This window comes from Lepidochelys kempii, chromosome 11, assembly GCF_965140285.1.
Source record: "Lepidochelys kempii isolate rLepKem1 chromosome 11, rLepKem1.hap1, whole genome shotgun sequence".
Classification (NCBI taxonomy): Eukaryota; Metazoa; Chordata; order Testudines; family Cheloniidae; genus Lepidochelys; species Lepidochelys kempii.
In genome coordinates, this window is record NC_136390.1 from 38,548,935 (window position 1) to 38,576,146 (window position 27,212).

General features: G+C 42.8%; 2 protein-coding genes across 3 annotated transcripts; both read left to right on the plus strand.

Annotated features, from left to right (window-relative positions):
- The first annotated feature begins 46 nt into the window (after positions 1–46).
- On the plus strand, positions 47–16,100 carry DHRS9 (dehydrogenase/reductase 9). Of its 2 annotated transcripts, XM_073305756.1 has the most exons (5): positions 47–128; positions 5,734–6,191; positions 10,314–10,572; positions 11,449–11,612; positions 15,355–16,100. In XM_073305756.1, the coding sequence occupies exons 2-5, from the start codon at positions 5,786–5,788 to the stop codon at positions 15,453–15,455; spliced, it is 930 nt and encodes a 309-aa protein (XP_073161857.1). In that variant the 5' UTR covers positions 47–128; positions 5,734–5,785; the 3' UTR covers positions 15,456–16,100. The 2 variants fall into 2 exon arrangements, with proteins under 2 accessions (XP_073161857.1, XP_073161856.1); XM_073305755.2 differs by lacking the exons at positions 47–128; positions 15,355–16,100 and adding an exon at positions 12,722–13,260 and having other exon boundaries at positions 5,843–6,191.
- Positions 16,101–16,943: 843 nt separating this feature from the next.
- Positions 16,944–27,167, plus strand: LOC140895936 (retinol dehydrogenase 7). The gene is made up of 5 exons (XM_073306889.1): positions 16,944–16,970; positions 18,755–19,085; positions 20,779–21,037; positions 25,834–25,997; positions 26,888–27,167. The coding sequence occupies exons 1-5, from the start codon at positions 16,944–16,946 to the stop codon at positions 27,136–27,138; spliced, it is 1,032 nt and encodes a 343-aa protein (XP_073162990.1). The 3' UTR covers positions 27,139–27,167.
- Positions 27,168–27,212: the final 45 nt, after the last annotated feature.

A 27,212-nucleotide genomic window follows, 5' to 3' on the forward strand; every position in this document is an offset into this window, starting at 1 on the left:
CCAGTCTTTTCCTGGTTCAGCACTACTTCCTTAAGTAAGCACACACAGAGAACATATCTTCCCTAAACAGAGACAGAAAAACAAGGCAGTGACTACCTTCAAGAGACCATATCTCCCCTAAATCAGTTGTGAGTAAAATTTTTCATGTAAGCATTTTATTTATTTGGCTCTAACCTTAGACATAGAGGGGAAGAAAAGGAAACGCTTTTCTGAATCTGATTCATTTAGAGTTACTGATAAATGTTTCCAGTTCGGTGATACTTTGCCTTTTACAATTGCCAGGGAAATACTTTCATCTGGTTTTGAAATTTTGAACAACAGGGTACTTTTGTCTCTCCCTCTCAAATGAGCTCACTGAGAGGCAGGGACTTAATCTATTTGCTATGTGTGGCCGCGAGGGCCGGCGGGAAGATACCAGCAAAAGGAGGACGCTCAGGCCCAAGAATAGTAAACTATTCTTTATTGAAGGAAGGAAGAACTTGCGCCCCAATCTGCATGGGGAGCCCCTAGGACGCACGGAGCGGCTGCCAGGGACTCTGGCCGTTCGGGACAGCTGACCAGACAGGACTCCGCTGGGGGGCGTCCTCTGCGGCTCTATATTCTCTGCTCTTATCTCAGGGTTACCTGGGGTCAACAGCTGGTTACATTCTTACATGTATTATTTATGCTTATTACATAAACTGACTCGTTTACAGGCAAAAATGCTGAGCTATGCTACAATAGCTTTTGGCAGGGTCTGTCAAAGTTCATTGAAACTGCATGCATCCTCTGCTTACATCCAGTCACGTACTCAGTCCACCACTTAGCTCCTCACCAATCTTCCGCAACCTTGCCCCTACACTATGCTTCTGAAAAAAGTTTGTTCTCAGTTTGAATTAGAAGTATTAACACAAGATTGCCACAAATGCAAGATTCTTGAAGTGTGGCTGTGCACAGAAAGTGCTTCAAAGCTCCTGCTGATTCAGGTATAGTGCCATGAAAATGTGTGTCTTCACTTTTTTCTTGGTGTTCACAGGAAACTTGCTAGAGATATTTAGTATTCACTTTGTCCAACACAGGTTTTACCCTCTACTTTTTTTGAGGTTTTACTGTTCAAAAGCAGAAGTGGCATGTCTGTCCTGTGAGATGCCACTACATAGTTACAATATTTTTCCTTCATCGGTGCATGATTTTGGAGAAGGAAATGAAATACCCCAAGCAGAACTGAAGAAAGTAAATTGACCATTAAGAAAAAGTATGTAATTTGTAACTTTGCCAGCTAGAAGAGAGGAGTTGCCTTTCTGAAAGGTGTTCTTTGCTGATAAGAATCAATTTTCATTTCATTTAATGAAATGAAATTTCTTATTTGTGTGGGGAATAAGTTGAACTGCTAGGTACAGTAGCTATAATACAATGGCTAAATCTGTGTGCTCCTGTCTCCTTCTTGTGGCTGGCTGCCTGCATATAATGTATGTGTCTACTATCACCATCAGCCAGTGGAGTTACTCCTTCAGATCAAGGGGGGGAGGTCTGTGGTTTTGGTCCATAAACATCATAACCTCTATCACAACTGATGACCTTGGTAGGGAGCTCATTACATAAAGCCAGCTTACTTTCTTGTGGTCTCACTCATAGAACTTCACTATACAGAGAAACGTAATTGTACTGACTACAGCTGTTTGAAAATTTGGAATTTTCCTTTCACAGGACATTTTTATAATTCAAAATTACTTTCCATTCCAAACTGGAGCCAAAAGTCAAAATGTCAATTTTTCACAAAAAATGAAGAATTCTGAAAAGTTTCAAATTGGAAATGTCAAAACAGAAAAATTAGGACATTTTCAATCGAAATGAAATGATTTGACATAAAATTATTCTTTCAACTCAATGCTTCAAAATAAAAAAATTTCATTCCAAAATCTTGATTTCAAAGAAAGCAAAATGATTAGATTGAATTTCAGTCTAAAGGGTTGTTTACACTGTACACTCCTCATGTCAGGGAGCAGAGTACAGAAGCTGCAAACTCCTCCCAGCACAGGCATAAATAGCAGTGTAGATGATGAGACACTGCTTAGGTGAGAAGAGACACACTAGAACCTTAGGGCATGTCTACACTGCAATTAAACACCTGCAGCTGGTCTGTGGGACCTCACCAGGTCCCAAAGCCCAGCTCCAGCCTGAACCTTAACATCTATACCTCAATTAAACAGCCCTGCAGCCTGATCCCCCCCCAGAGCAGTGGTTCTTAACCTGGGGTGCACACGCCCCTGAGGGGTGCAAGACGCCCTTTCTGGGGGGTGTGAGACATGCCAGATTTTTTTAGATGGTAAATCATTGAAAACACAAATTAAGCCCAGGCACATAAGTACAACAAACAGTTGTTTCAGAAAATGAAGGAATGACCATCGCAACTCAAGTGACAAAGCATTTGCAACAGTTGAGTGACTCTTTCCAAGGATATTTTTCTACTGTAGATCTTGATGTAGAAAAGAAGTGGATACTGGATCCATTTCTTTTTAACCTGGATTCCATCAACAATAGTGATTTGATGAAAGATCTCATTGAATTACGAGCCAATGGCCGAATCCAAATGGAGTTTGCGAAATGAAGCTTGGAAATTTCTGGTGTCCTCAACTAGCACCGTTTCCACAACTGATGAAGACAGCACTGGAGATCCTTGTGCCATTTGTGACTACCTACTTGTGTGAGGGTTTTCATCACCCTTACACATCAAAACAAAGGCCAGAAACCGCCTAAATGAGAGTGAAGACATGCATGTGGCTATTTCAAAAAGTTCCTCATTTCTCGAACATCATTGAACAAAAGCAACAGCAGAAGAGTTGGTAAACTTAAAGTGTGTAATTTTTCATGTATTCTTACTTTTACTGTGAAATTAAAATAAATACTGTACATACTTGATCACAAGCCAGTTTGTTTATAAGCTGAGCCCCCCCCAAGATGGATAAGGAAAAATGGAAAATTTTTATGACCCAGTCATAAGCTGACCCTATAATTCAGCAGTCAGCAAACTTTGGCAACCGGGCCATCAGGATAAGCCGCTGGCAGGCCGAGATGGTTTGTTTACCTCTAACGTCCACAGGCACAGAGGTAAACCTAAGTAAACAAAGTGTCCCGGCATGCCAGAACTGGTGGGGAAATTTTGGAGGAAGGAAAAGCTGGGGTCAGGGGAGTAACCCCTGTGACCAACTCCAACATGACCCCACCCCTAGCCCGAGACCCCCACACTTTCCCCATCCCACCTTAGCTGGGGCGGGCCAGGGGAGGATGTCTCTGGCCTAGCCAGAGCTGCTCTGGCAGGCTGGGCAGCGTAGTCACAGCCTGCTCCGGCAGGCGGGGCCAGAGCATGCTCTGGTGGGTGGGGTCGGGCGGCGCAGTCGCAGCCTGCCAGCCCCGGAGCTGCAGCTGCTTCGAGGCTGGGGGAAGAGCAGCGTGGCCAGAAGCGGAGAGCCTCTGGCCCCGCCTCTTCCCTCCTGGCTCTTCTGGCTGTGCTGCCTCTCCTTGCCCCCTCTGTTGGGGGGTGGGGCTGCATCCCACCTCTCCCGCTCTCTATACCCGTTCATAAGCCGACCCCCTTCTCTTGTGCTTCCCTTTTTTACTAAAAAAAAATTCAGCTTACAAACGAGTATATATGGTATATAATTCTATCTCTTTCAGTCTATAGTTATGATATATCTAGGTTTAAAGAACTGACCTACTTCAACCATTTTTGATAAGGGGTGCAAGAACATATTTTGAGAACCAAAGGGGTACAGGCTGCAGTAAAGCTTAAGAACCACTGCCCTTGAGAGTCAGCTGACACAGGCCAGCCAGGGGGTGTTTAATTGTGGTGTAGACACACCCTTAGATTGTGTATCCTCTGTGGCTCTCTACACACCCAAGCAGTGCCTCACCCATCTGCACTATGATAAACCGAATTATTTTTCCAAAGAAGCTGATTAAAGGTCACAGAGAAAAGCAACATTCTTTTGTGTATACATAAGTTTACGTACTAGAACTCCTTGTTCTAATGTACAAACAAAATATACTTAACCACACTGGGATCAAGCATTTGTTTATCTAGTTCAGTGACCTCTCCCCACAACTGAAGTCACAGGGGACAGCAAAGTTAAGCAACACAAATTAGTATATGTATGTATCCTGTTCTGCAACACTTATGTGCAACACCTTGCAATGCAAGAGGCTGCACCCACTTCCATCAAAGATATTTACAAGAAGACAAGCATAACATGTAACACAGGCCACTCTAGCTATAGGCAAATGAGGAAACAGCCTAGGGCAGCAGATTTCTGGGCAGCTCTCTAGGGTGGCAGATTTGGTCCAGCCGACCCTCCGTCATAACAGAGAATTAGCTGGGCCAAATCTGAGTGGCATTGCAACCCAGGGTGCCCCGTCACAACACCACTCACTTACATTTGCCCTGGCTACTCTTCTGTCATGATGGAGGCGGAACCAGGCCAAATCTACTGCCCTAGGAGGGAGCAAGCACACTGAAGTTTTACCTAGGGCAGCAGATTGTCTTGAGCAGCCTCTGACAAGCAGCCACATTAGCTAGGAAATCAGGCAAAAGATATATGGGTCCTTGTGTTTTAGGGCATAAAGTGATTACATGTGGGGATAAGAAAGGAACACCCCTCCCTCCCACAATACAATACAGGAACATCCCTCCCTCCCACAATACAGAACAACAGGTTAAATGCATGTGCTTTGCTTTTGCACTGTTTGGTTGTTTTTGTCTTCTTCCAGATGGAGAATTTGGCCAGAGTGAATGTAGCAGCAATGACTGCCTGCAGCAGTGAGATAGCAGTGTCTATATGCAGTGTATAAAAATACTAAGTTACCTTCTCTCTGTTTAGCAGGTCTCCCAGATTATTTCATTGTCTTGTTTTCTGTGTCATGGCCCTAGATGAGGAGGCACAACCAATTGTTTTTCACTCAAGTTTTGACTGTAATGAATGCTGGTATGTCCATTGTTAATTATTTATTATTTGCTCATTATTCTTATTATTGCAGTCGATCCCAAAATGTGGTAGACTCTTACCAAACACAAAAGGCAACACAGGGTTGAATGGTCAGATTCACTTCTAAAGGAGCAGGGATGCAAATTGCACCCTCCTGAACTCATGGGACGAATGTACTAGAGGAGAAATTTACTCCCTGAGGGGGACAAGTGCCACCATCCTCCTCTGGGACTCTGTCTGGGAAAGACAGTCTTAGATTCCAGTTGGGAGGAGCTCTGCTAGTGGACTGTCCCCCAGAAATGCATAATCCCAGTAATCAGCATATTTGTGATTATAATCTATTTTTACCTGTATTACCATAGCACCTAGGAGCTGTAGTCCTGGATCAGGACCCCATTGTGCGATGTGCTGTGCTGGTCTGCTCCCTTCCACGATGGCCCTACCCACATTTTTGGGGTGCTGCAAAGAGGAAGGTTGGGGGTGGCTTGTGCAGCTGGACCCCTGCTCCTCATAGACCTTGCACTGCCAGTTGCTTTATTGTGCTAGTACAAATCAAGGAGTGAGTGCAGCCCAGTCTTGTCAGTCTCCTTCTATACAGCCTTCATTTTTGCTGCCCTGCTCTAAACTCTTTACATCTCAACTATGTCTCCTTTGGAGCTGAGGCTCTGAAAAGGGGATGCAGTGTTCAAGGGTCCTTTTATTCTGTAAAATCCCATCATAAAATTTTTGCCATGTTAGCTTTTGTCCTCATTTTAATCAAGCAATAATCCTATAGGTGCAGAACACTGAGGAAGTCGCTTCAAGGAGCTGTGTCCTCTCCTGTTTAAATGAACTCAGAACAAAAGTGGGGGAAAGCCTCCCTTCATTGGTTCTTTCTGTTTCAGGAGAAAAGGGACCAGAAGTCTTTAGTGAAAATGTTTTTCCACATCCTCATCTTTCTGGCCGTCTTCTATTTGTGGTGGAGATGGAAGGCACAAGATGGGCAGAAGATTAGAGATCTCACAGACAAATATATATTCATCACTGGATGTGACTCGGGATTTGGAAATCTGGCAGCAAGGACTTTTGATAAGAAAGGATTTCGAGTTCTTGCCAGTTGTCTGACTGAAGCGGGAGCAGTGGAGCTAAAAGCAGCAACCTCAGAGCAGCTCCAAACAGTGTTGCTGGATGTGACAGATCCAGACAATGTTAGGAAGGTGGCTGAGTGGATTAAAGCTGAAGTGGGGTCAGCAGGTGAGTGACAGAAGATCTGGATTATTTCCTATGTAGCCCCTCCCTAAGGTGTGGCTCATACCTCCTCCTTTATGCTTGCTTCTTGGAACTGGCTTCTCCCCTCTCCTGAGCTCTCTTTAGTGATGCTGGTGTCTCCACCCAAGATGACTCCTTGCTGTGCCTGTGACACAAGGTTGCTGTCCCTGGAGAACATTAATACTACCATTGCTAGCAAGAAGTATAAAACCCAGCACATGCAAAACAATTAAATACATCAACATAAACCCCAGTAAAGAAATGACACATCCAAAAATAACAATATAACAGCAGTGACCTTTACTGGGAGCAGGACTATAGGTTCTGGGGAAGGAAAAGTTTAGGGTTAACTAATAAGTACTAAAACATGAATAAATCAACCAATTCCCCACCTCTCAACATGCACAACACCTTCCAGCCCACAGCTGGCACATCGCAGGTAGGTGATATGGTGGGGGTGAGTTTGGAGATGAGTGTTGTAGCACTGTTGGCCAACTAAAATAAAAACAAAATGGTCCTCTTACAGTGTCTTTACCCTTAGGTGGGCAAAGTCTTGTCATGGCTCTCTGGTTGGGAGTCCAATGGAGGTCTTGGTGGGTTGGATCTCTATCACTGTGGACACTGGTCTCTGCAGAGCTGGAACTGCCTGACCCATGCACTAGATTCCACAGCAATTCAAAGATTCTCCTTTGTAGGGAGGGGAAGTTAATCAAAGATCCCCTGAGTTGGTCTGCTTCTCGCTCCGCTCCCAAACTCAAAACTGAAACAAAAACTGGTCCCTTTGTCTCTGAGTCAGGACAAAGCCCCATCGAGGGGCTGAGCAGCCCCGGCTCATCACTGGCCCAGTAAACTGCTTGTCCATATCACCTCATCCACAAACCACCCTATTGACCTCAGCAAGGGTTTCTAAACCATTCTATCTCCACCCCTGGCTCCAAGCATGCTTGGAAATGGTGTCAGAGGGCTCTGGTAGCCGTTATTATTATAGTCCAGAGGGTAGGAATCCCGGGAAGCTCAGTCGAGAGCTCTAGGAGCTGAGCAAACTCCAATGAGAGGTTACACTTACGTGAATTGCAACTGTTTAAGAGGCATGGATAAAAACTGCAAAATAGATCCCTCGGGATATTTGTTTGAAATTTGTATTTGGCTGTGTTGTCTCTTTTATATCGCTTTCCACAAATATTCTAATGGATGACTTCACTGGAAGGAATCTTTATGGATTCAGTTAATTTTAGGTGAATATTGGAGAACATTGTTGGAAAGTAGACAAATATTCACAATGGAAACTGAATTTTATTGACTTTGATGGGACTGTTTATGTGTTTCAAGCTGAGCACATCCTTAAGTGCATTGCTGGATCAGTGCCAGAGTGATCAGCACTTTGCAGAACGAAGTCCCCTGTTAGAGAGCAAAGCAGCTGAGAAAAAAGATGACTACAGGGCATAGGCACCAACTTCCCTGCTTTCCACTGGGTGCTCGACCCCCCCCCCACTCTGCCCCTGGCCCTGCCCCCCCACTCCACCCCTTCAATGTGGCCCCGCCCCTGCCCAACCCCCATTCCAACCCCTTCCCCAAACTCCTCATCCCAACTCTGCCACCTCCCTGCCCCTATTCCAACCCCTTCCCCAAATGCCCACCCCGGCCCTGCCTCTTCCCCGACTCCTCCCCTGAGCACTCCACATTCCTGCTCTTCCCCCTCCCTCCCAGCACACCGCCAAACAGCTGTTTGGCAGCAGCTGGGGGGAAGTGCTGGGAGGTAGGCAGAGGAGCAGGGACGTGGCATGCTCAGCGAGGAGGAGGAGGTGGGGGGGGTGAGGGGAGCTTGGCGGCCAGTGGGTGCAGAGCACCCACTAATTTTTTCCCCATGGGTGCTCCAGCCCCGGAGCACCCACGGAGTCAGCATCTACACTAAAAGGGGGATATGAGTAAGGTCTATAAAATCATGAATGGTGCAGAGAAAGTGAATAGGGAAGAGTTGTTCACCCATTCACATTACACAAGAACCAGGAGTCCCCAATGAAATTAATAGGCAGCAGGTTTAAAACGAACAAAAGGAAGTACTTCTTCACACAGCACACAGTCAACCAGTAGAACTCTTTGCCAGGGGATGTTGTGAAGGCCAAAAGTATAACTGAGTTCAAAAACAGTTTAATGGAGAATAGTTCCATCAACATGGCTATTATTCAAAATGGTCAGGGATGCAACCCCCAAGTTCTGGGTATCCCTAAGCCTCTGACTGCCAGAAGGTGGGCATGAATGACAGGGAATGGATCACTCGATAATTGCCCTGTTCATTTCCTCTGAAGCATTTGACACTGGCAACTGTCAGAAGACAGGATTCAGAACTAGCTATAGCATTGGTCTGAACCAGGGTGGCCATTCTTTTGCTCTTTAAGTATACCGTGAGAGCTATGTACAGAGTTAAAAGATTTTTAATATTGAATACTCTCAACAAACTGCTCATGAACAATAGACAGACTCATTATTATTTATAGAACTTTATTTAGTGGATCATTTTGAATATTAAATGCATTTTTTTGAAAATTGGGCTCTGAGTGCAGATCATTTTCAAATAGGAAAAGAGACAAAATTCATTGAACAAATTATTCATTTACATATTAATCACCTCAATCAGTTATTTATCCAGCCATAAAATATTTCCTATGCAATCCCATATTAACTATCCAGAGGCTACCTTCATAGGACCCAATTCTGATACTGTTACTCATGTTAATTAATTGATTGCTTTGATTTCAATGGGGCTACTGGTGGAATAAAAGCACTGCTCAGAGGTAAGATGAAACAGAATCTGGCCCGTTGAACCATGCAGCTTGGAACTTGCAACATGCAACTTCCAGACTAACCTCCCTCGCTCCCTTTTTAATTGCTTATAACTTGCTCAAACAAGTTGTTTTGCGGTTGAAATTTTCAACATTTGGTCTAAACCTAAAGGTGATTTTTGCTGTAATGTTGGAGGATTATCCGTTCAATTCTTTTTTGAGTTTTGTGATTATAAGAAAAATTCACTTTCCTATGTCAATGTCAACACTAATGATGGAAGAACAAAACTTCAGATTTATCTTGTTTGAAAGGCTTCACTGAAATGTAAAAAATCCAAGTTTGAAAATATCAGTTCAGGATTTTTAAAGTTATGAATCTTTAAAGCTGGCAGTTTTACACATGTGTAATAGAAGAATTTTTTGGACACATTTCCAAAGATAAGAGGGCAGAGAAACCTGAGCTCAGCTCTTGGAAACTCAGTCTAAGGGCAGCTGAGTTAAGAAAGCACTTAGCTTCCGAAGGCAAATAACTACAAATCTGTTATGCCAATGTTAATACCAACACCTTTGTTAAGTGGTCCTTCACCATACTACATTGCTGTGACTAAAGAGAAGCCAGGATATGGGAGCTCCTTTGGGGAATAAATATTTTCTGGATGGAGCACCCATACAAAAAAAGATGCCTAATACAGTCCTGCAATTCAACTTTAACTGCTCTGTTAATACAGAAAGAGATAGAAGAGAAGCCATGAGAAGAGAGTCTACAGAATGACTCTGAGATTATTGTAACTAGGAGATGCAAGCCTTCCACTGCAATCGTATATTGAGTGGAGGGAGACATGAAATTGATTATTGTGCTCTTAGCTGTTTTCAAAAAGATTGACTTCAATTTTGGTTGCAAGTCTAGGTCTCTTATATTATCCAGACCATCTTACCCCACCCTGATATTCTGGATATTTTACTTTTAGCTGTGTCAAAAATATTATAGCTCTTTGTTTCTAACTCCTCACTGTCCCACTGACTTCCAAAGCCCCCAGACTTCCCACCCACCCACACACCTTCAAAGGTCATCAAAGGAAAATGTTAATACAGGTTGTGAAGTGGTTTGGAAAGAGTGGTGGTGAAATGCAAGCCTCAGGTAAAATGGTGAAGGCTGCAGGAGATATAGAGGTATCTTATGTATGAGTCCCTGCCCATCTTGTAATCCATCTGGCTCTCAGACAGTTCTTGATGAGTTCTCAGTCGGTTTGGCTCCTCTTTATATTACATAGAGGTGAATATTTGCTTCCTAAATCACTACTTTAATTTTTTGTTTGTTTCTGTGCAGGTCTGTGGGGGCTGGTCAACAATGCAGGGATTATGGGACCATCAGCGCCGACAGACTGGTTGAATATTGAGCACTTCAGAGCACCAATTGAAACTAATTTAATTGGCCTCATAAATGTTACATTACATTTGCTTCCCTTGGTAAAAAAGGCCAGAGGGAGACTAGTAAACATATCCAGCACTGGAGGTCGCCTGGCAGTCTGGGGGGGTGGCTATGTTCCTTCCAAGTTTGGGGTGGAAGGATTTAATGACAGTTTAAGGTACAGTAATGTTAATTTTGAGGAAATAATACATTTTTGATAATGCTGAGAGACTTGATAGTGAGTTAGTACCCAGCAGAGGGGTAACTAATGCTAGTTGGGGAATCTAAGAATTAAGAGGCCTTATTGGGTCTGATTCTCATTTACACAGAGTCTAGATGACTGCAGTATGCACTGCAATTGGCATAATTTAAAATGCAAGGTCACTTATAAAGTCCCAGAAGCGCTATCCTGAGGAAATACCTGCCAGATAGTCGTGTGTTATAGTTAAAATTATCCTAACAAAGTTGGGCTGTAACTATTGCTTTTTCCTCAAGCCTCTTCAACTGAGTACATGGGCTTTTCTCAGCCTTTTAACCCTAATTTTTTTGCAGGTAGGAGTTTTTTTCCTGGGGGAGGGTGTTTTTTGTGATTGTTTTTTAAACAGCGCACAGCTAGATATTCCAGAATGCTTGGACTAAGAGCAGAACTTCATGTAATAGACAGGCAGTCTTATGGATGGGTGAACCAACTCAGATAAAAAAAGCAATGACCCATATTTTAGTTTAAAACTACAACAAAAGGCAACTTTTGAAGTTTAAAGTGTGTGTGTGTGTGTATATATATATATATATATATATAGTCTTGTATGTACAGGCCCCTTTGTGTATCATTGCAAAGGACATCAAATAAATAAAAACAGTGGCTGCTTCCCTGAGCTGGCTACACACTGGCTCACCACTAGATAACACTTACTTACAGTTTGATCTTGGCCTTACCAATACGCACAATGAGCTACAGAGACAGGAAAAGAAAATTAGTGCAGATATAAATACATCAGCTATTAACAATGCTGTCTAAAATAGCAATGACATCATTAACTTGCTGTTTCTGCAGACGGGACATGAAAGCTTTTGGAGTTAAGGTTTCTTGCATTGAACCTGGGCTGTTCAAAACTGGACTATCCAATCGAAAAAAGGTCATCGAAGAAAGGGAGGCCATTTGGAATCAACTTCCTCCTGCCATTAGAAAACAATATGGAGAGGGGTATGTACAGAAAGGTGAGACGTTACTTGATTAGTTTGTATTGAAGGGACCATGGCATTTGCAGCTTCAGGATCCTTGGAAAATGGCCCAGACTTTTCTGATTTACAGTGAACCTCTTTCTTCTGAAATTGGATGTAAAAATGGAAGCTTAAAATGCTAGACGTCGTAAAATGACTATGCACAAAATAATCATTATTTTGTTCCTTCTGCCCCTTCCGATTTCATCTGAGTTTTGAATGGTCAGCTTGGCATGTGACCCTTAAACAAACAAATATGCATATGCACATACCTTTGACCCAAAGATGCAAGCAGAAAACAATGAGAGGGTAGGAGAGAGATGTGTGTGTCTTCCCCACTACTACCAGTTTTCGGCAATTCAAGGACAAACCTTCTTTGCTCCTATTAGATACTATGGTGATGGAACCCATGGAAAAAACCTAAGGCCACATTCTGGCAATAGGCTCTGCATAGACAGATCCCTGCACCTGCAGAAAGCTCACTGCAGGATCAGCTCCTCTGACAGAGAGATTATTGCTGAATCCAGCTTGAAATGGGATCTGCTTATCCGATAACCCTTGGAAATTCCCTATACCCTCCTCCCCTAGTGTCTTTCTCCACAGCTGCCTTTTGTATCTTCTCCCATCCCAGTGAGCCAGATTCACTGCTGGCATCAGCAGGTAGACTCCACTGAAGTCAATGAAGTTGCACCCATTTACACCAGCACTGAACCTGGCACCAGAAATGTCTATGTCCCCTTCAATTCTACTTCTGTCTCTTCCTTCTTCTGAGCAAACGACTGACTGACTTTCCACAGACGTCATGAGCCAGGCTTTGCCACCCTTGCTCAGTTTAAGTAGTACCCCACTCCACAAGTGAAATCAATAGGAATATTCAGGGAGCAAATTACTACTTAGCTTGAGTAAAAATGACCAGACTTGGCCCTTAATATGGACCGCTTTTCCTCCTTGTCTTGGGGAGAACAGCAACTGCCATTTGGCTCTGCCATGCCAGAACTGAAAATCAAAGTAACCATCACAAATGCACGCTGAGGAAATGGGATAGAATTAGCTGTCCTTTCCTTTAGGTCCTGCCACTGAAGTGAAGTCCTCCTTGATTTTTGCAGATGCAGCAAGGAAAGAAAAACTGGTTCAGAGGCTTCAGAACACAAACCTCTCACTGGTTGTGCAATGTATGGAGCATGCGCTAACGAGCATTAATCCTCGCTCACGTTACTCCCCGGGCTGGGATGCGAAGCTTCTTTGGATCCCCCTTTCCAGCATGCCTGCAGCACTACAGGACTTTGTACTCCTGAGAAACAAAGCAGAGCTTGCTGACCCCACTGCGGGGTGAATTCTCCTCCTTTATTTACACTTTCCCATTGAACGGGGGAGGGGGGGAGGCCCTGCTCTCTGAGTCAATGAGAACCGGCCCGTTCTTTTAGCCCTCTGCCTGCTGATCCAAACTGAGCCCGACACATATTTTTTTTTATATTTCGAAAGGCTTTTAGAGTGCCTGTTTCTCAAATCTGTGATACATATTGTAGCCAGATTTTTAATCTTATGTATAAGCCAGGCCACATTTATCAAAGAATCAATAAAAAAGGAAATGTTGCAAAGAAGTGACCAATCCTTCATGTGTCATCCAGCTTTAAGCACATAAAGTGTTATAAAGTGGGCCAAAAATCACCAGCTACAAACCTTACAATATTTCGTGTTGGATTTTTCTTTAGTCTGAAAAATATGAATTAGAGAGGTCAAAATGACCAGTGATTTCGGGGGCTTACCTTGTGAAACCTAAAAGATGCCAGGTTTGCAGTCCGTGCTGAGCACCCACACTCAGATTGGGCACTTCCCAATCATAAAACACTACAAACATGAACGGTCTGTTACTCACTCAGGGGCTGAAAATGGGAATGAGAAATATTAACCTTGATCAGTGACAAGGATACTGGCAACCTGCAGGGCAATTTGGTCTCCGCTCTGAGTTTTTTGGGGGGGAGGGGTCTGTGATTTAATCTTCTGCTGGTTTTGATCCTAGGAATTTGAGGACTCTCATTCTGTAATCAGATTTAATTGGTACTTCTTAGCCTCACGTTTTGACCGGCACCCAAGATGTGACTAATCTTTCACTAGTCATGTGGGGCTCTCTGCTAGGACATCTGCTGGTGCTACCTACCCCAACGGGAGCAGGAAGGTGTGGAGTGAAAGTGAGACCCAGGCCTCCTTCAACATTAACCTCCACACCCATGCTAAAAATGTACCATTCATTCCTCTTTTCCCTTCTCCCGACAGTACTTAATCCATGACAGACCTTTACCTCTCACAGAGTAACTACTTAGTGTAATTTCCTCAATAGCCTCTTGTGAGGGACTTTAACAAAGTCATTTTGAAAGTCCAGATCAATTGTGTTGACCAGTTCTCCTTTATGCACTATTTAGTTGACTCCGCCAAAGAATTCTAGTAGACTAGAAAGACAATTTTCCTTCCCATATCATATCAGTTTGTAATTATTTTTTAGCTTATTAACCTGACACTGAAGTACGACTCACTGATCTGTTATTCCCACAATCACCACCTTTTTCACATTGACTACTTTTCAGTTATCTGATTTAGTGACTGATTTTAATGAACTTGAAGGTACTTTAATAATATTTTGTACTCCTATAACATCTTTCAAGCTACATCTCTCAAAGTGCTTTATAAACCTAGATTAATTAAGACCATAAAACCCCTTCAGGCAGGTAAATCCTTAAATGTCCATTTTACAGATCAGAAATCTGAGGCACAGAGAGATGACAGGACTTGCTCAGGTCATACCGCAAATAAAAGTAGCTCAGGGGTAGGGTTGCCAATTGTGGTTAGATGTTTTCCTGGAGATTTCATCATGTGATAATCTTTAATTCCTGGAGACTCCAGGTCAATCCTGGAGGGTTGGCAATCCTATTTGGTCCTGACTCCCACTTCCCTATTCTAGCCAACATACCACACTCCCTGTCATTATAACCATGGTGTACGAAACATACACCTTAAAAATGTTCTTGTGTCTAGCATGAAGAATGTTGGATTCTTCTTTGCGCCTGGGGATTTGTACATCTCATTTCCTTTCCCAATGCCAGCCTTCAAGCACTGTCATTTTTCCATGTATTTTCTCAGACCTAGAGATTCGATTACGAAATAAGCCTATGGAAGTGATGAGAAATGCCAGCTTTCAAGTACGGCGTTCTGTAGATGACAAGCTGTCTTGGGCCAGGCTTTACACTCTCTCAGAATGTCACAACCCGAGCTCACATTTTGCCTAAGTAATTTCCATTCTGTTGTGTTCTCTCATATCTTGTGTTCTGAGAGTGCTCAGGAGACTGACAAATTATCTCTGTCACAGGTGAAAAAGCTACCTGTGTGGAAGAGTGCCATTTAGTCACTGGTTTGGGGAAGATAAGCAGGACCTTTAAACCCCTCCAAAAAGTTTTCACACAGTTCAGAACCCAGGATTCTCAGCATAAACAGGGAGTACTTAGTCTCCCTTTAGATTTTTTTTTCTACTACACCTGTTTTCAGTCAGGGAAGGCCTGTGACATCTCAAAATAGGGATGCAACCTGACAGCAAAAAGACCTAGAGGAATGCTCCTCCAGGAATAGCCTGGGACTTCTGATGGAGAATAGTGCAGTGGGGGGTCATTTTAACTATGTTTTGCATTATATGCTGAATATCCTGACAATGTTAAATCATATGTGACAGACATTTTGAATCTTTGGGCAGGTCCAGACTGCCAGGCATGTACTGGGGAGCCGTACATCAGTCGCCTTTATAGAGAGAGAGAGGTGGAGTCAGAAAGAAGCAGCAGGAGAGACAGACTATGACAAAGAGAAGAAGAAAAGGTACAATTGGAGAAAGAAATAAAAAGGGAGGAATGTCAATGAGGATTGTCCTGCAAAACAAGTGAAAATATCTCCTTTCCATCTACACCTAAAACAAAAACCATTAAAATAGCAACTCACATGAGTAAGGGCTCAGCATTGTAAGGGCTGCACAAACTAGCTCCTAATTATTTTAAATAAAAGTTTAAATTCAGTGAGATTCAGTGTAATTCCCACCTCGAGGAAAAAAATCCACCTCCACAATGCTGCATGCTAATACAGAATTTAAAATATAAATAAATAAATAAAATAAAGCATTGACCCAAGTCTCCAGGGAAAGTCACAAATCCACATAGTGTCATGAATGGTGCAGTTTGATTCAGGAGTTCTAATTTAGATAAAAGACACGTATATGGTCATAGAGCCAGAGAGGTCTCTATTGGCTACGTCACATAGCAGGCATAGGAGGAGTAGGCATTTTCCTTTCCAGTTTAAATTTTCACTCAGTTAGGTTCAGAGCACTTTTCACAAGCAGCTATGCATTCATTTCAAAAGCCAGAGTTGTCCAGCCTATCCTGCCTGGGGCAGCTCTGCCTGTATGAGGGTAGAGAATACGTAGGTCTGAGGGTAAAAGAGGGAAGGACAACAAGGTACAGGTAGAAAACTCTTTTGCATCCAAATCCAAAATGTAGCGCACAAGGTTTTGTGGCACCCAGGCGGGCAGCGGGCAGCTTTGGGCCAGCTTATAACAGTTTGTTCGCTGTTGTACATCTGCATGGACGCTTTTCCCAGATGGGGGCTTGTAGCCCTCACGGATTCTAAGCTTTTTATTTAAAAAAAAAATTTGCTGTCGGCTCCTCAGAGACAGCGTTTATTCTAGGGATCAGAAATAGGCACTGTAGATCAGAAAAAAGAAATTGGCCCTAACCACGATCAAACACAAGAGTTTATTTTCCTCACCTTTTCTGTGCCCACAACTCCAATCAATGCAAACAGAAATTGTGCACATGTATAGGGGGAAAAAACCAAGATTAATTCCCAGAGGGCTTGATCCAACTCCTGTTAAAGTCAATGGAGGAACTGAAATCAATGGGAGTTGGATCGGGCCTCTAATGGGATAAATTCTATCTCCCTAATGAGTCTTGATAATCTCTGTGCTTTGGGAATTACTGTATTTAGGCCAGCAAAGCTTAGACAACCGAGGTGGGTTACACACGCATTTAGACTACACATAAGATTAATTCCTGGTAAGAGACTAAAATAGTCATCGGAATGTAAGTCATAATCAACAGTAGGAAGTTGTACCGGGCTTGTCGGCTATTGTACAGTGATCTCACCGTGCCACAGAGTACAGAATCTATGTTGAGACTTTCAGCAAGGTATCACTGTGCAGATCCTACTGAAAAGCCTTGTGAATTAAAATTTGCAACAACTTCTTCGCTCCAGCACTAGCTGTAATTGGCAAAGACTCTGTTCTCTTGGAATCGTATAATGAGCTTGCAGATGACTCCCCAGAATGTAAGTACCAGCATCAGAACAAAACCAATGTGTAAAACTACAGGCTATATGAGTTTGCAGAGTAGTAATAGAACAAATTACAGTGGGAAAGAGGTGACAAAGTGACACTCAGATTTAAGTCGCTACTTTTCCAGAATGATTTCTAGAGATTGTTATATAACAAACCAGCTATGGGTTCTGGATAAAACACTTTACTGACAGACGTTATTGACTTGAGTCCTACAGACTAGAATCATTTTGTGCTTCACACAGTGTCTTGCTGGCTATTGCAGTTAGTGCAATAAAAGATAGGTTTTTTTCTATGGCTTTTAGAAAATGATGTGATTACTCCAATGGTCTGATAGGAATATGAACATGAGTAAGGATTACAGGGACCAGGCCTAATATTTCAGCATCTCCTCCTTGTTTTAATGTTCATTTATTCAAACAGTTGATTATTGTGTGATATTTTGGCTGTCTAAATGAATTTTAAAAAACAAAAGAATTCTGAATTCTAGGAAAACATAAAAATTGGAAAGGTTGGGGGGTCATTTAACTACTTCAAGGATTTAAAAATGATCAAACACATTTCTCTAAAATGTAATTATTTTTAAAAATGCTATGAAAAACTAACAGTAAAGGCTCAGATGTTCAATCTGGGTTCCTAAAGTTAGGCAACTAAAGCCAAATTTAGGCACCTAAGTAAAAGTAGACTTCAAAGGTGCTGAGCAGCCCCATATCCCATCAAAATCACTGAGAGCTGCAGGTGCTCTGCACTTTTGAAAAACAGACCTTTTCTGTTTAGGTGTCTACAACTGGATTTGGGTATCTAGCTTTAGGCGTGCAAGTTTGAAAACACAGCCTCCTTGTCCCACAGCTTCAGTTTAATTCTTGCACCAACCCAAAGTGCAAATGCATCCAAAGCCAGCCCATGACAATGAAGAAGCATGTGAGAGTGTGGACTGTCCCCATGAATGAGAATGTTGTTGTATATTTAAATATACAACAATAATCATGGTGGCAACTCGTATTGAACAACGTTTTTGAAGTCCACTTTCTCACAGTAAAGTCAGGCTGATCAGTGCTCCCATCAGCACTTGCCTGCTATAAGTATTTCCATTCATTTTACCACTTATTTAGTGAGAGGGAGATAGCAAGAGAGAGAACAGATTCAGATCCTGCTCTGAAGTGCTGCCTTGCTCAAAGACCAGAGGTTAAAGAAAGCAGATTGTGAGCACCAGCATTTTTGACATTTACAAAGCACACACCAAAGGAGTCAGTGCACTCACCCAGTCTAGCCCAGACTATTCTGTTCTTGCCCAGAGCTCACACAGTCTCTGTGCTATGAAGCGAAGAAGCACTGTGAGTGGCAAGAAGCAGATGATCATACCGAATTGCACTCCTTTGCAGCAGAATTCTTCTCTCTCCAGCAGTACCCTCAATAATCAGAAGCGTTCACAACAGGAGGCATTGCTGCTAGTGAGGGACATGCTTCCTTTCATCCTAAAACATTCTCCAACCACCTTGCAGACGAGGGAGAAGGGCAAGTGAAGCTGCATCTTGAAAACAATGGAAATGTATTGACAAGGAGGTTTAGAGAAAGGCTCTGCCGACACATATATTATTCATGGACACCATTCAAACTGTGCCCAAACATCTAAGCTTGTGCCCCATTTTTCTCACAATAAGACAGAAAAAGCTGGAACTAGACACAAAGCCTTTTATAGGAGCTGTGTTGAACTTGGAGATAGATATAGTAATTTACTCCATTAAGTTTCCAGATCTCTAACATTATTTGTTTATAGGCCTTGCTTTCAAACTCAGCGCAGATAGGAATTTTGGCTTCCATACTTCTCCTCATTATTTGCTGGCTCATCCGAGACAGTCTTAAAGTGAAAGACCTGAATGGAAAGCACGTCTTCATAACTGGATGTGACAGTGGATTTGGAAACTTGCTGGCTAAACAGCTTGACCGAAGGGGATTCCATGTCATTGCTGCGTGTCTAACAGAAAATGGAAGCCGAGAACTACTAGCCTGCACATCCATCTCACTGAAGACTGTGATACTGAACTTAACTGACTCCAGCAGCATTGACAATGCGGTGGAGTTTGTGAAACAAGAGACAGATGGGGAGGGTAAGTGGTATAGCCGCAGTCCGTACAAATTACTAAACATACTCCAGTATAAAACAGAAGAGTTCTGGTCGTAACCTTCCATAATAACCGCACAGGAGCATTTCTTGTGCTGATTAAAGCTGTACTTTCTTCAGTGCTGTGGTTCTATCTAGTTAGGTATTTATTAGCACCAACCACCATAGTGCCAAGACTGTTTTATGTTCCAAAAGCCAGTTTCAACTGTTGCCATTGTGTTTGCTCCTCACTTTTATCAATCAGGGGACTTCTAAGTATCAGAGTCCTTGATATTTTAACAGTCAGAAAATATACTTGTACACGTTCTTAAGTCTCACTCAGCTGCAGGTAAAGTACTCAGCTTGTGGGAGTGCTAATTGGAACTAATCAGAACTTCATTGACCTACCTAAGCAATCAATCAACCTGGCCAATTAAAAATACCTAGTCGAGTTCATGCTCTCCTCCTTTGGGAAAGCAAAGGGTTAGTTTTTTCTGTCAACAAGTCTGATTTTTGTAATGCACATAATGATGACACTGACTGTAGCTATCAAACAGGGGCACTGTCCAAATCCATCATTCCCTTTGGATTGTTACTGCAGTGGTGTTTCCTTGTACCAGAGAGCACTACTGCTGTGCGCGCCAGTGAGTTTAATGATGTGAAAGGGGGAAGAACGTGGGTCTCTGAATACCTGTGAACAGAGAGTTTAGATCATTACTTGACTTCTGCTTTTGGCAGAAAATGTTAAAAACGCTGTCTTGGTTCCTAACCCAATGAATTTTTCTGCTCTGGCAAGACTCATCTCGCCAGGGACTTTTCTGAACTCCTCTCCACCTACCATATATGACAAGCACTGTGGTGTCAGGCTAGTCTATAAGGGACAGGCAACCGCAGCTAACACTCACTGTAATCCTCACTCTAACCATATAATTAAAGAGGCCAAGCACTGACTCAGAAGGGAGTCTACACTATCCTCTCTCTCTAGAAATAGGCCGTCCTGAGCAGGGTGCTCTAGGCATATTAATAACATGGCACTTACACAGAACTATTTATCCATAGAGCCCAAAGTATGTTACAAAGGTGGAGACACATTATTATCTCTGTTTTACAGATGGGGTAACGGAGGCACAGAGAGCTCCAGGCCCACTTAGCATATGTCTACACCACAGTCAGGAGCAAGGCTCTAAGCCCAGCTAGGCGAACTCATGATAAAGAGGCTCACTCTAGCATACAAAAGCAGCTGTGTGCATGTCGCAGAACCAGTGGTGGCATGGGCTAGCTCTCCCAGTGCTGCAATGTCACACACCTATTTTTAGCATGCTAAGCAAGTCCCACTCGCGCTAGTCTGTCTCCGTGGGCTGGAAGGCTCACCCCCACCTGCAGGGTAGACATACCCTTTGGGTCTAGTACTGAGAAGGCCTGGGAAGCCATGGCTCCAACTGAAATAACTTCTCCATTAATATTTACCCAGTTCTAATTTAGAACCATTGACTAAAGCATTAGGAAGGGGAAAAAAGGTTGCCAGATGTACAGTATAAATTCAGAAAGTCATGAGGAAACCCAGTCAGCTACATTCATCTCGTTAAATGGTGTGCAAAATGTGAACTCTCGCGGTCCATTGCCATATGTCCTGTCTCCAACCCCACTCACTGCTGTGATATTGGCACATACCAAACGTGATATTTTTGGAATACTCTTAGGCCTCTTTGGGTTGGTAAATAATGCTGGAAGAGCAACGCCGATGGCGCCCACCGACTGGATGCAGATAGATGATTTCCACACAATTATGGATGTTAATCTGATGGGGTTGATTGAAATCACCCTGAAGCTTCTCCCGCTTTTGAAGAAGGCTAAAGGAAGAGTAGTCAACATTGCCAGTGTTTTGGGTCGCTTGGCGTTTTTAGGTGGTGGCTACTGTTTGTCAAAGTGGGGCGTGGAAGCTTTCTCGGACATTTTACGGTGAGTCAGAGATGGATTTGTGATGCTAGTTCTGGATTTCAAATGCTCTACAGTTTGTAGCTCTTTGAATCTGAGGCTGTGGCTGAGTTCATAAAAGGTTAGAGACCAGATGTGAAATTCTGATCCTTAGCAGAGTTTGGGTTCTTCCCTTCAGCAGAGGGTTAGTTTGGAGCTTTCTCTAATTTTATCCCATTTTTAACAGCATAAACCTTCCTGTACAAAGTCCTAGAAATGCAGCTTTGACTCAGCTAACAAGGTGAAAACCCAGCAGAGTTAACATCTGAGATATCTTGCTCTGTGTAGTCACTTTATCCCTATGTCTGAGGCTGCCTTCACCAGGGGGCACCCTCTTGTGACTGTGTGGGTGCTACTCTGAGTTTGATCCAGTTTGTCCCCTTCACACAGTCAATACTGATTTCTTGTTATGACCCCAGTCCTCCAGCCAGGCCCTTATTAGTCACTACCCTTTAGGGGTAATAAAGGGTGAGGAGGAGTCCAGTGGCTCTAGTGAAGGGTAGACAGTTCTAGGCCATGCAGGCCTAGTGTCTTTTCTTGCTCCAAAGTCTTTACCATGCCTTGTGTTGGAGGGTGGTAGGGGAACCCAAGCCCACAGACTCCACTGGTTACAGCTCAGGGACACTGTCTGAAGTAGCTTGAACCAGTTCCTCCCAGACCCTTGCTGCTCTCTGAGCTGATTCCTACCTCGCCTCCTTGCTAGGCTTTCCCCAGTGCTCTTGTTCTGGTTCTCCCTCTCAGGAAGTCTGATTTCCCTTGCAGCTGCTCGCCAGTCTGTGGAAGGGGTCTCCTCTCTGGAGTTCCTCTGGCAGCCGACCTGCCCTCCTGTTCTGCAGCCCTTTTATCTTTAGAGCTGTTGTGAGGCTACCAATCAGCCCCATCTGAGCAGGCAGACAATTTAACTAATAATTTCCCATGTGGAACTATATCAAATGCCTCACTGAAATGCAGGTAGAGTAGATCTACTGCATTTCCTTTGTCTAACAAATCAGTTCTCTTCTCAAAGAAGGAGATCAGATTGGTCTGGCACAATCTACCTTTTGTAAACCCATGTTGTATTTTACCCAGTTACCATTTATCTCTATGTCCTTAACTACTTTCTCTTTCCAAATTTGTTCCAAGACCTTGCATACAATTGAGGTCAAACTAATAGACCTGTAGTTTCCTGGATCACTTCATTGCCCTCTCTTAAAAATAGGAACTATATGAGAACTATATTCTTCTGACATAGGTACAACCCCCGAGTTTACAGACTCATTAAAACATTTTGCTATTGGCCTTGCAATTTCATGTGCCAGTTCCTTTAATATTCTTGGATGGAGATTATTCGGGGGGCCCCGATTTAGTCCCATTAAGATGTTTGAGTTTGACTTCCATCTCCGATGTGGTAATTTCTACCTCCACATCCTCATTCCTATTAGTCACCCTGCCACTATCTCTCTAAGATCATCATTAGCCTTATTGAAAACAGAGGCAAAGTATTTATTTAGCTGCTGCGCTATGTCTATATTATCCTTAATCTCCCCGCATTCCCACTGGTTAGTGGTCCCACTTCTTTCCTTGTTTTCTTTTTATTTATATGGCTGGTTTCAATTCCCTTTGAAAGTCCAACTCTGCTTGGTTTTTGGCAGTTCTCACTTTATCCTTACACTGTCTGACCTTCAAGAGGTAGCTTTCCTTCCTAATCCATCCCATCTTCCATTCCTTTTAGGCTTTCTGCTTTCTCTTAATCACCTGATTGAGATGCTTGTTCATCCAGATTGATCTGCAGCCCTTCCCTACAAATTCTTTCCCCTTGCTTGACATGCAGGCTTCAGATAGCTCCTGGAACTTTGACTTAAAGGAATTACAGGCCTCCTCCACGTTCAGATCTTTGAGTTCTTTGGTCCAGTCCACTTCTATAACTAATTCCCTTAATTTTTTAAAGTTTGCCTGGTTGAAATCCAGGACCCTAGTTGCAAATCTATTTTTGTTTATCCTTCAATTTAATTTAAACTGAATAGGCTCATGATCATTCAAACCAAGATTGATCTCTGCAACCAGTTCTTCTATGAGGTCGTCACTACACACCAATACCAAATCTAAAATGACATCCCCGCTTGTTGGTCTGGCGATTATTTGGTGAAGAAATCTGTCAGCCATCACAACCAGGAAAATGTCAGCCCTACTATTGTTACTAATGGTTGTCCTACGATCTATAGCTGGGAAGTTAATGTTTCCAATAATCACTCAGTTCCCAACAGTATTTATTTCATTAAAAACATTACAGAGGTCTCTATCCATGTCCAAATTGGATCCTGGAGGTCTGTAGCTTGCCCCAAGCACTAGCCCAGGGGAACCTCTAGTAGCTTTCTTCCCCAAAGTGATTTTGCCCCAACAGATTCTGTCTTATCCATTCCATCACTTCTAATTTCTTTACAGTCTACCCCATCATTAATATACAATGCTACTCCACCACCTTTGCCTTTATTTCTGTCTTTCCTGAACAGCACAAACCTTTCAATACTCCAGTCACGCTTACTATTCCACCATGTTTCTGTTATCCCTATAATATCCGGTTTTACTTCCTGCACTGGTAGTCATAATGCCTCCATTTTGTTACTCAAGCTCCTTGCATTGGTGTACAAAACGTCTTATCTGTTGCTGCTTGGCTTCTCCCACATTCCTTGCCCAATTGGGTACAGTCATTCTACTACCAGTATTGCCTATCTGACTCGTATCAGCACTATCCTTCCTCCTAATGTCCATTCTCCTACCCAGTGCTGTTCCTTTCTCCATTTCTGTATCATTTCTTACTTGATTTTCCTCCTTCTCAGTGCTAAAATCAGGCCTGGAGATTACATGAGCATCTCCCAACTGTCCCTCCCCCTCCACCGAGCTTCTAGTTTAAAGCTCTTTTAATGAGTTGTGCCAACCTCCATCCCAGAAGTCTATTTCCTTCCCTATTCAGGAGGAATCCATTCCACAAGAACACACCTCTGTCCATGAATGACTCCCAGTGGTCAAACATCCCAAAGCCCTCCTTATAGCATGACTGTCTGAGCCATCTGTTGATCATCATGATCTTGTCACTCCTTCATTCTCTCCCTCTAGGGACAGATAGAATCCCACTGAAGGTCATTTGAGCCTCCATTTCCTTTAGGGTCTTCCCTAGCCTGGCATAGTCTCCTTTGATATATTCCAACAAGAATCTAGCTGTATCACTTGTTCTCACATGAAGGACAATCAGTGGATTCTTTTCTGCTCCCATTAGGATCCTCTTCAACCTCAGATCCACATCCTGCATCTTAGCTCCTGGCAGACAGCACACCCTCCTGTTCTCTGGATCAGCTCTGGTGACAGGACTATCTGTTCTTCTTAGTAGGGAGTCCCCAGTCGCATAGACCGGCCTTTTCCTGGTGATGGTGTGAGTCTCCTCTGGCCTTATTCCGGTTCTTTCTGGCTGCAAGTCCTCTTGTCTTTTATTCTCCCTGGCAATCTTCTACAAGTCCTCCTGAATCCCCCTGGGGCACTGAACTCTGTGTATCTCCATTGACTCTTCCCCTCTTCTTACAGGACTAGTTGCTCTTCTCTTCTTCCTTGCCCTCCCACCTTCAGTTACTGCCTGCTGTCCCCTTTTTTCATTTTCCAGCTCTGCTTCTGAGCTCTATTGCTCCTCTGCTAGCTGGTCTTTTCCTCTGCCTGGTTCTTGTAATCACATGCTTCCACGGCCTAAACTTCCTTGTTGCCCCTTGTATCCTTGACCTCTGCTGTCTTTACTATCCCATAATAATCTAAGCACTGGTGATGCTGGGCAGCAGTTTGGCCTTCGTATGTCAAAGATACTTAAACATAACTTTGGAATATTATACGCAATGAGTATCTGTCCCTCTGCAGTCAATGGTGCTATGCTGATTTACAGAGGCTGAAGAGCTGATCCAGAGGCTCCTCTCAACAGGCAGGTAGAATTGGTAAAATTGACTGGGAGCAGTTGTGAACATTCAGATAAAGCAGAATATGCTCCAAGAAACAAATTTAGTGGCTGATGTACAAGAGTGTTCAATTCCATTGCACGGTTTGGAACGACACATGAATGAGTCAGGTCCCCAAAGGTCTCTGAAGCTGCCCTTAGGTGGAGAGAGGCAATTTTCATGGTGAAGGAGCTGAACTGCAAAGCAAAATATAAACTGTAAACATCTGCTCCCTTTCTTATTAATTAACAGTAAATGAATTCACCTTCAGCACATGAATGTTTGGCCAATGAAATCTACAGAGTTGAGACTCCTAATCCAGTCAAATGATTCTGCCCAGCTGTGTTTTGCTTTCAGATTCTTTATGGCCTACCAGCAGAAGTAGATTATAACAGAGCAGCAGGAACTGGAAACATTTCTTTGTATTCTACATCTTTGAATAGAAATGTACAGCGTTTCAGCTAGATGTATGGCTCAAATAGATTTGGGAGTTACCTTGATCCTCACTGTTCCTAAGCAAACCACACAGAATAGGCGTTTGTATACCTGCTGCTACATTCAAGCGCTGTTTGCAGCTAGATTGTTTAGTTCTCTGTACAGTGAGTCTTTTCCTGTGATAGGTTACAACAAAAAGACAATATGCCATATAATAAAGCATATTTGCACTTTTTTGACATTTTTACATAACCAGAAATAAATCAACATTTGACCTTTATGTTCCGAAGATACGTGTCACTTTGGTTATTACAGAACCAAATATTTAAAGATCATATAATTGTTGGGTCGGCCAGCAAGAAAACATTTGCTGTTGTATTTTATTTCCATTCCCAGGAGAGACATGCAGCATTTTGGAGTGAAGGTGAGCATAATTGAGCCGGGATGCTTTAAGACTGCAGTAACTAACTCAGAGGTCATTGAGAGAGACCTACTAAGACTTTGGAACCAACTAACTCCTGAGGTCAGAGAATCCTATGGAGATAAATACTTTGTTGAGTGTAAGTACAAATACTTAACATCACTGGACCGGAATGGACTTGGCTAACCTTAGTCATGAACTGACCATTATCTCTTTTGGAGTACAACTCTCCTGTTGGAGTGAAGGGCCTAGTCTCTTGGTGCACCTATTAGATGGGTGGAACATGTTCTGGTTCAGATAACTCTGGTAAAGAATGCTATTCAGCTGACAGAGTGCTCTATTGATAGCCTGGTAAAACATATTATTGTCCTTTGTCCTCAACTCCTGACAGCTAGAGAGCCAGTGGCAGGAGATCTCCTTGATCCTAGGGGGTTGTCACGTCTTTGCTTTGCAGGACACTCCTCACTCATCCATGCAATTCATCACAATGTTCAAAAGACAGTATACTTCCCAATGCTTTACAGAATAGCTTTTCTTTCTACATAGGATTTCCTATTCTGCTGTTTCACTAAAGAATATTTTCTCTTCTGCTGCAGGATTTCCTGTTCTGCTGAAGATTAGTTTTGAGATACTCTTACAGGGTACAAGAACATTTGTAGAGAATTAGAGGGCCTGAGGAAGTTTCAAGAAAGAAAGAAAGTGAAGTTTACTTATTAAATATACTTAATTCAGGCTACAAAAGGCAGGGGGATAAACAGTAAAACTTGGAAACATATGTAAAGTATACAAAGCCTGCAGTTTCATAGATTAATTATGGGCTAATTAATATTTGTTTCATGAGCAGCAAACAAGCAACTATTACTAACATAAAAATAGAATGATTTCTAAAGCTTTACCATACAGATAACAGTAACATTTGGGTGTGGAGAGCTTCTTTTTCTTTTACAGAGTTTTAGCTGTCAACTATTTAAAATTCTTTTATCAGAGAATGTTTCATAAGCATTCAGGGATTTATTTTCTTCCCTGCAGATGTCAGAGCTCAAAGATTTTCAATGAAAAGATTGTGCGACTCTGATATTTCTAAAGTCATAAAATGCATGGAGCATGCCTTGATAGTAAAATACCCCAGGACACGCTATGGATCTGGATGGGATGCAAAGTTCTTTTGGCTGCCCCTCTCCTATGCACCAACCCTTCTATCTGATATGATGTTGCGTATGCTGCTTCCAACTCCAACAGCCAGTAGGAAATCAGTATCCTGTGTTCCACTTGATGTTTAATATTTAATACTCTAGGATCAAGGCTAAAGTGGTGACTGTTATTCTTTTCAAAATCAGCTGTTCTCTTTCCTACC

What these genes read in the sequence shown, in the direction of transcription:
- LOC140895936 (XM_073306889.1), top strand. Translation starts at nt 16,944, where the DNA reads ATGAGCTTGCAGATGACTCCCCAGAAT. An exon ending in TGCAGATGACTCCCCAGAAT is followed by an intron (nt 16,971 to 18,754) that starts GTAAGTACCAGC and finishes ATTTGTTTATAG; the next exon opens with GCCTTGCTTTCAAACTCAGC. An exon ending in GCTTTCTCGGACATTTTACG is followed by an intron (nt 21,038 to 25,833) that starts GTGAGTCAGAGA and finishes TTCCATTCCCAG; the next exon opens with GAGAGACATGCAGCATTTTG.
- DHRS9 (XM_073305755.2), top strand. Translation starts at nt 5,873, where the DNA reads ATGTTTTTCCACATCCTCATCTTTCTGGCCGTCTTCTATTTGTGGTGG. An exon ending in AGCTGAAGTGGGGTCAGCAG is followed by an intron (nt 6,192 to 10,313) that starts GTGAGTGACAGA and finishes GTTTCTGTGCAG; the next exon opens with GTCTGTGGGGGCTGGTCAAC. An exon ending in AGAGGGGTATGTACAGAAAG is followed by an intron (nt 11,613 to 12,721) that starts GTGAGACGTTAC and finishes TGATTTTTGCAG; the next exon opens with ATGCAGCAAGGAAAGAAAAA.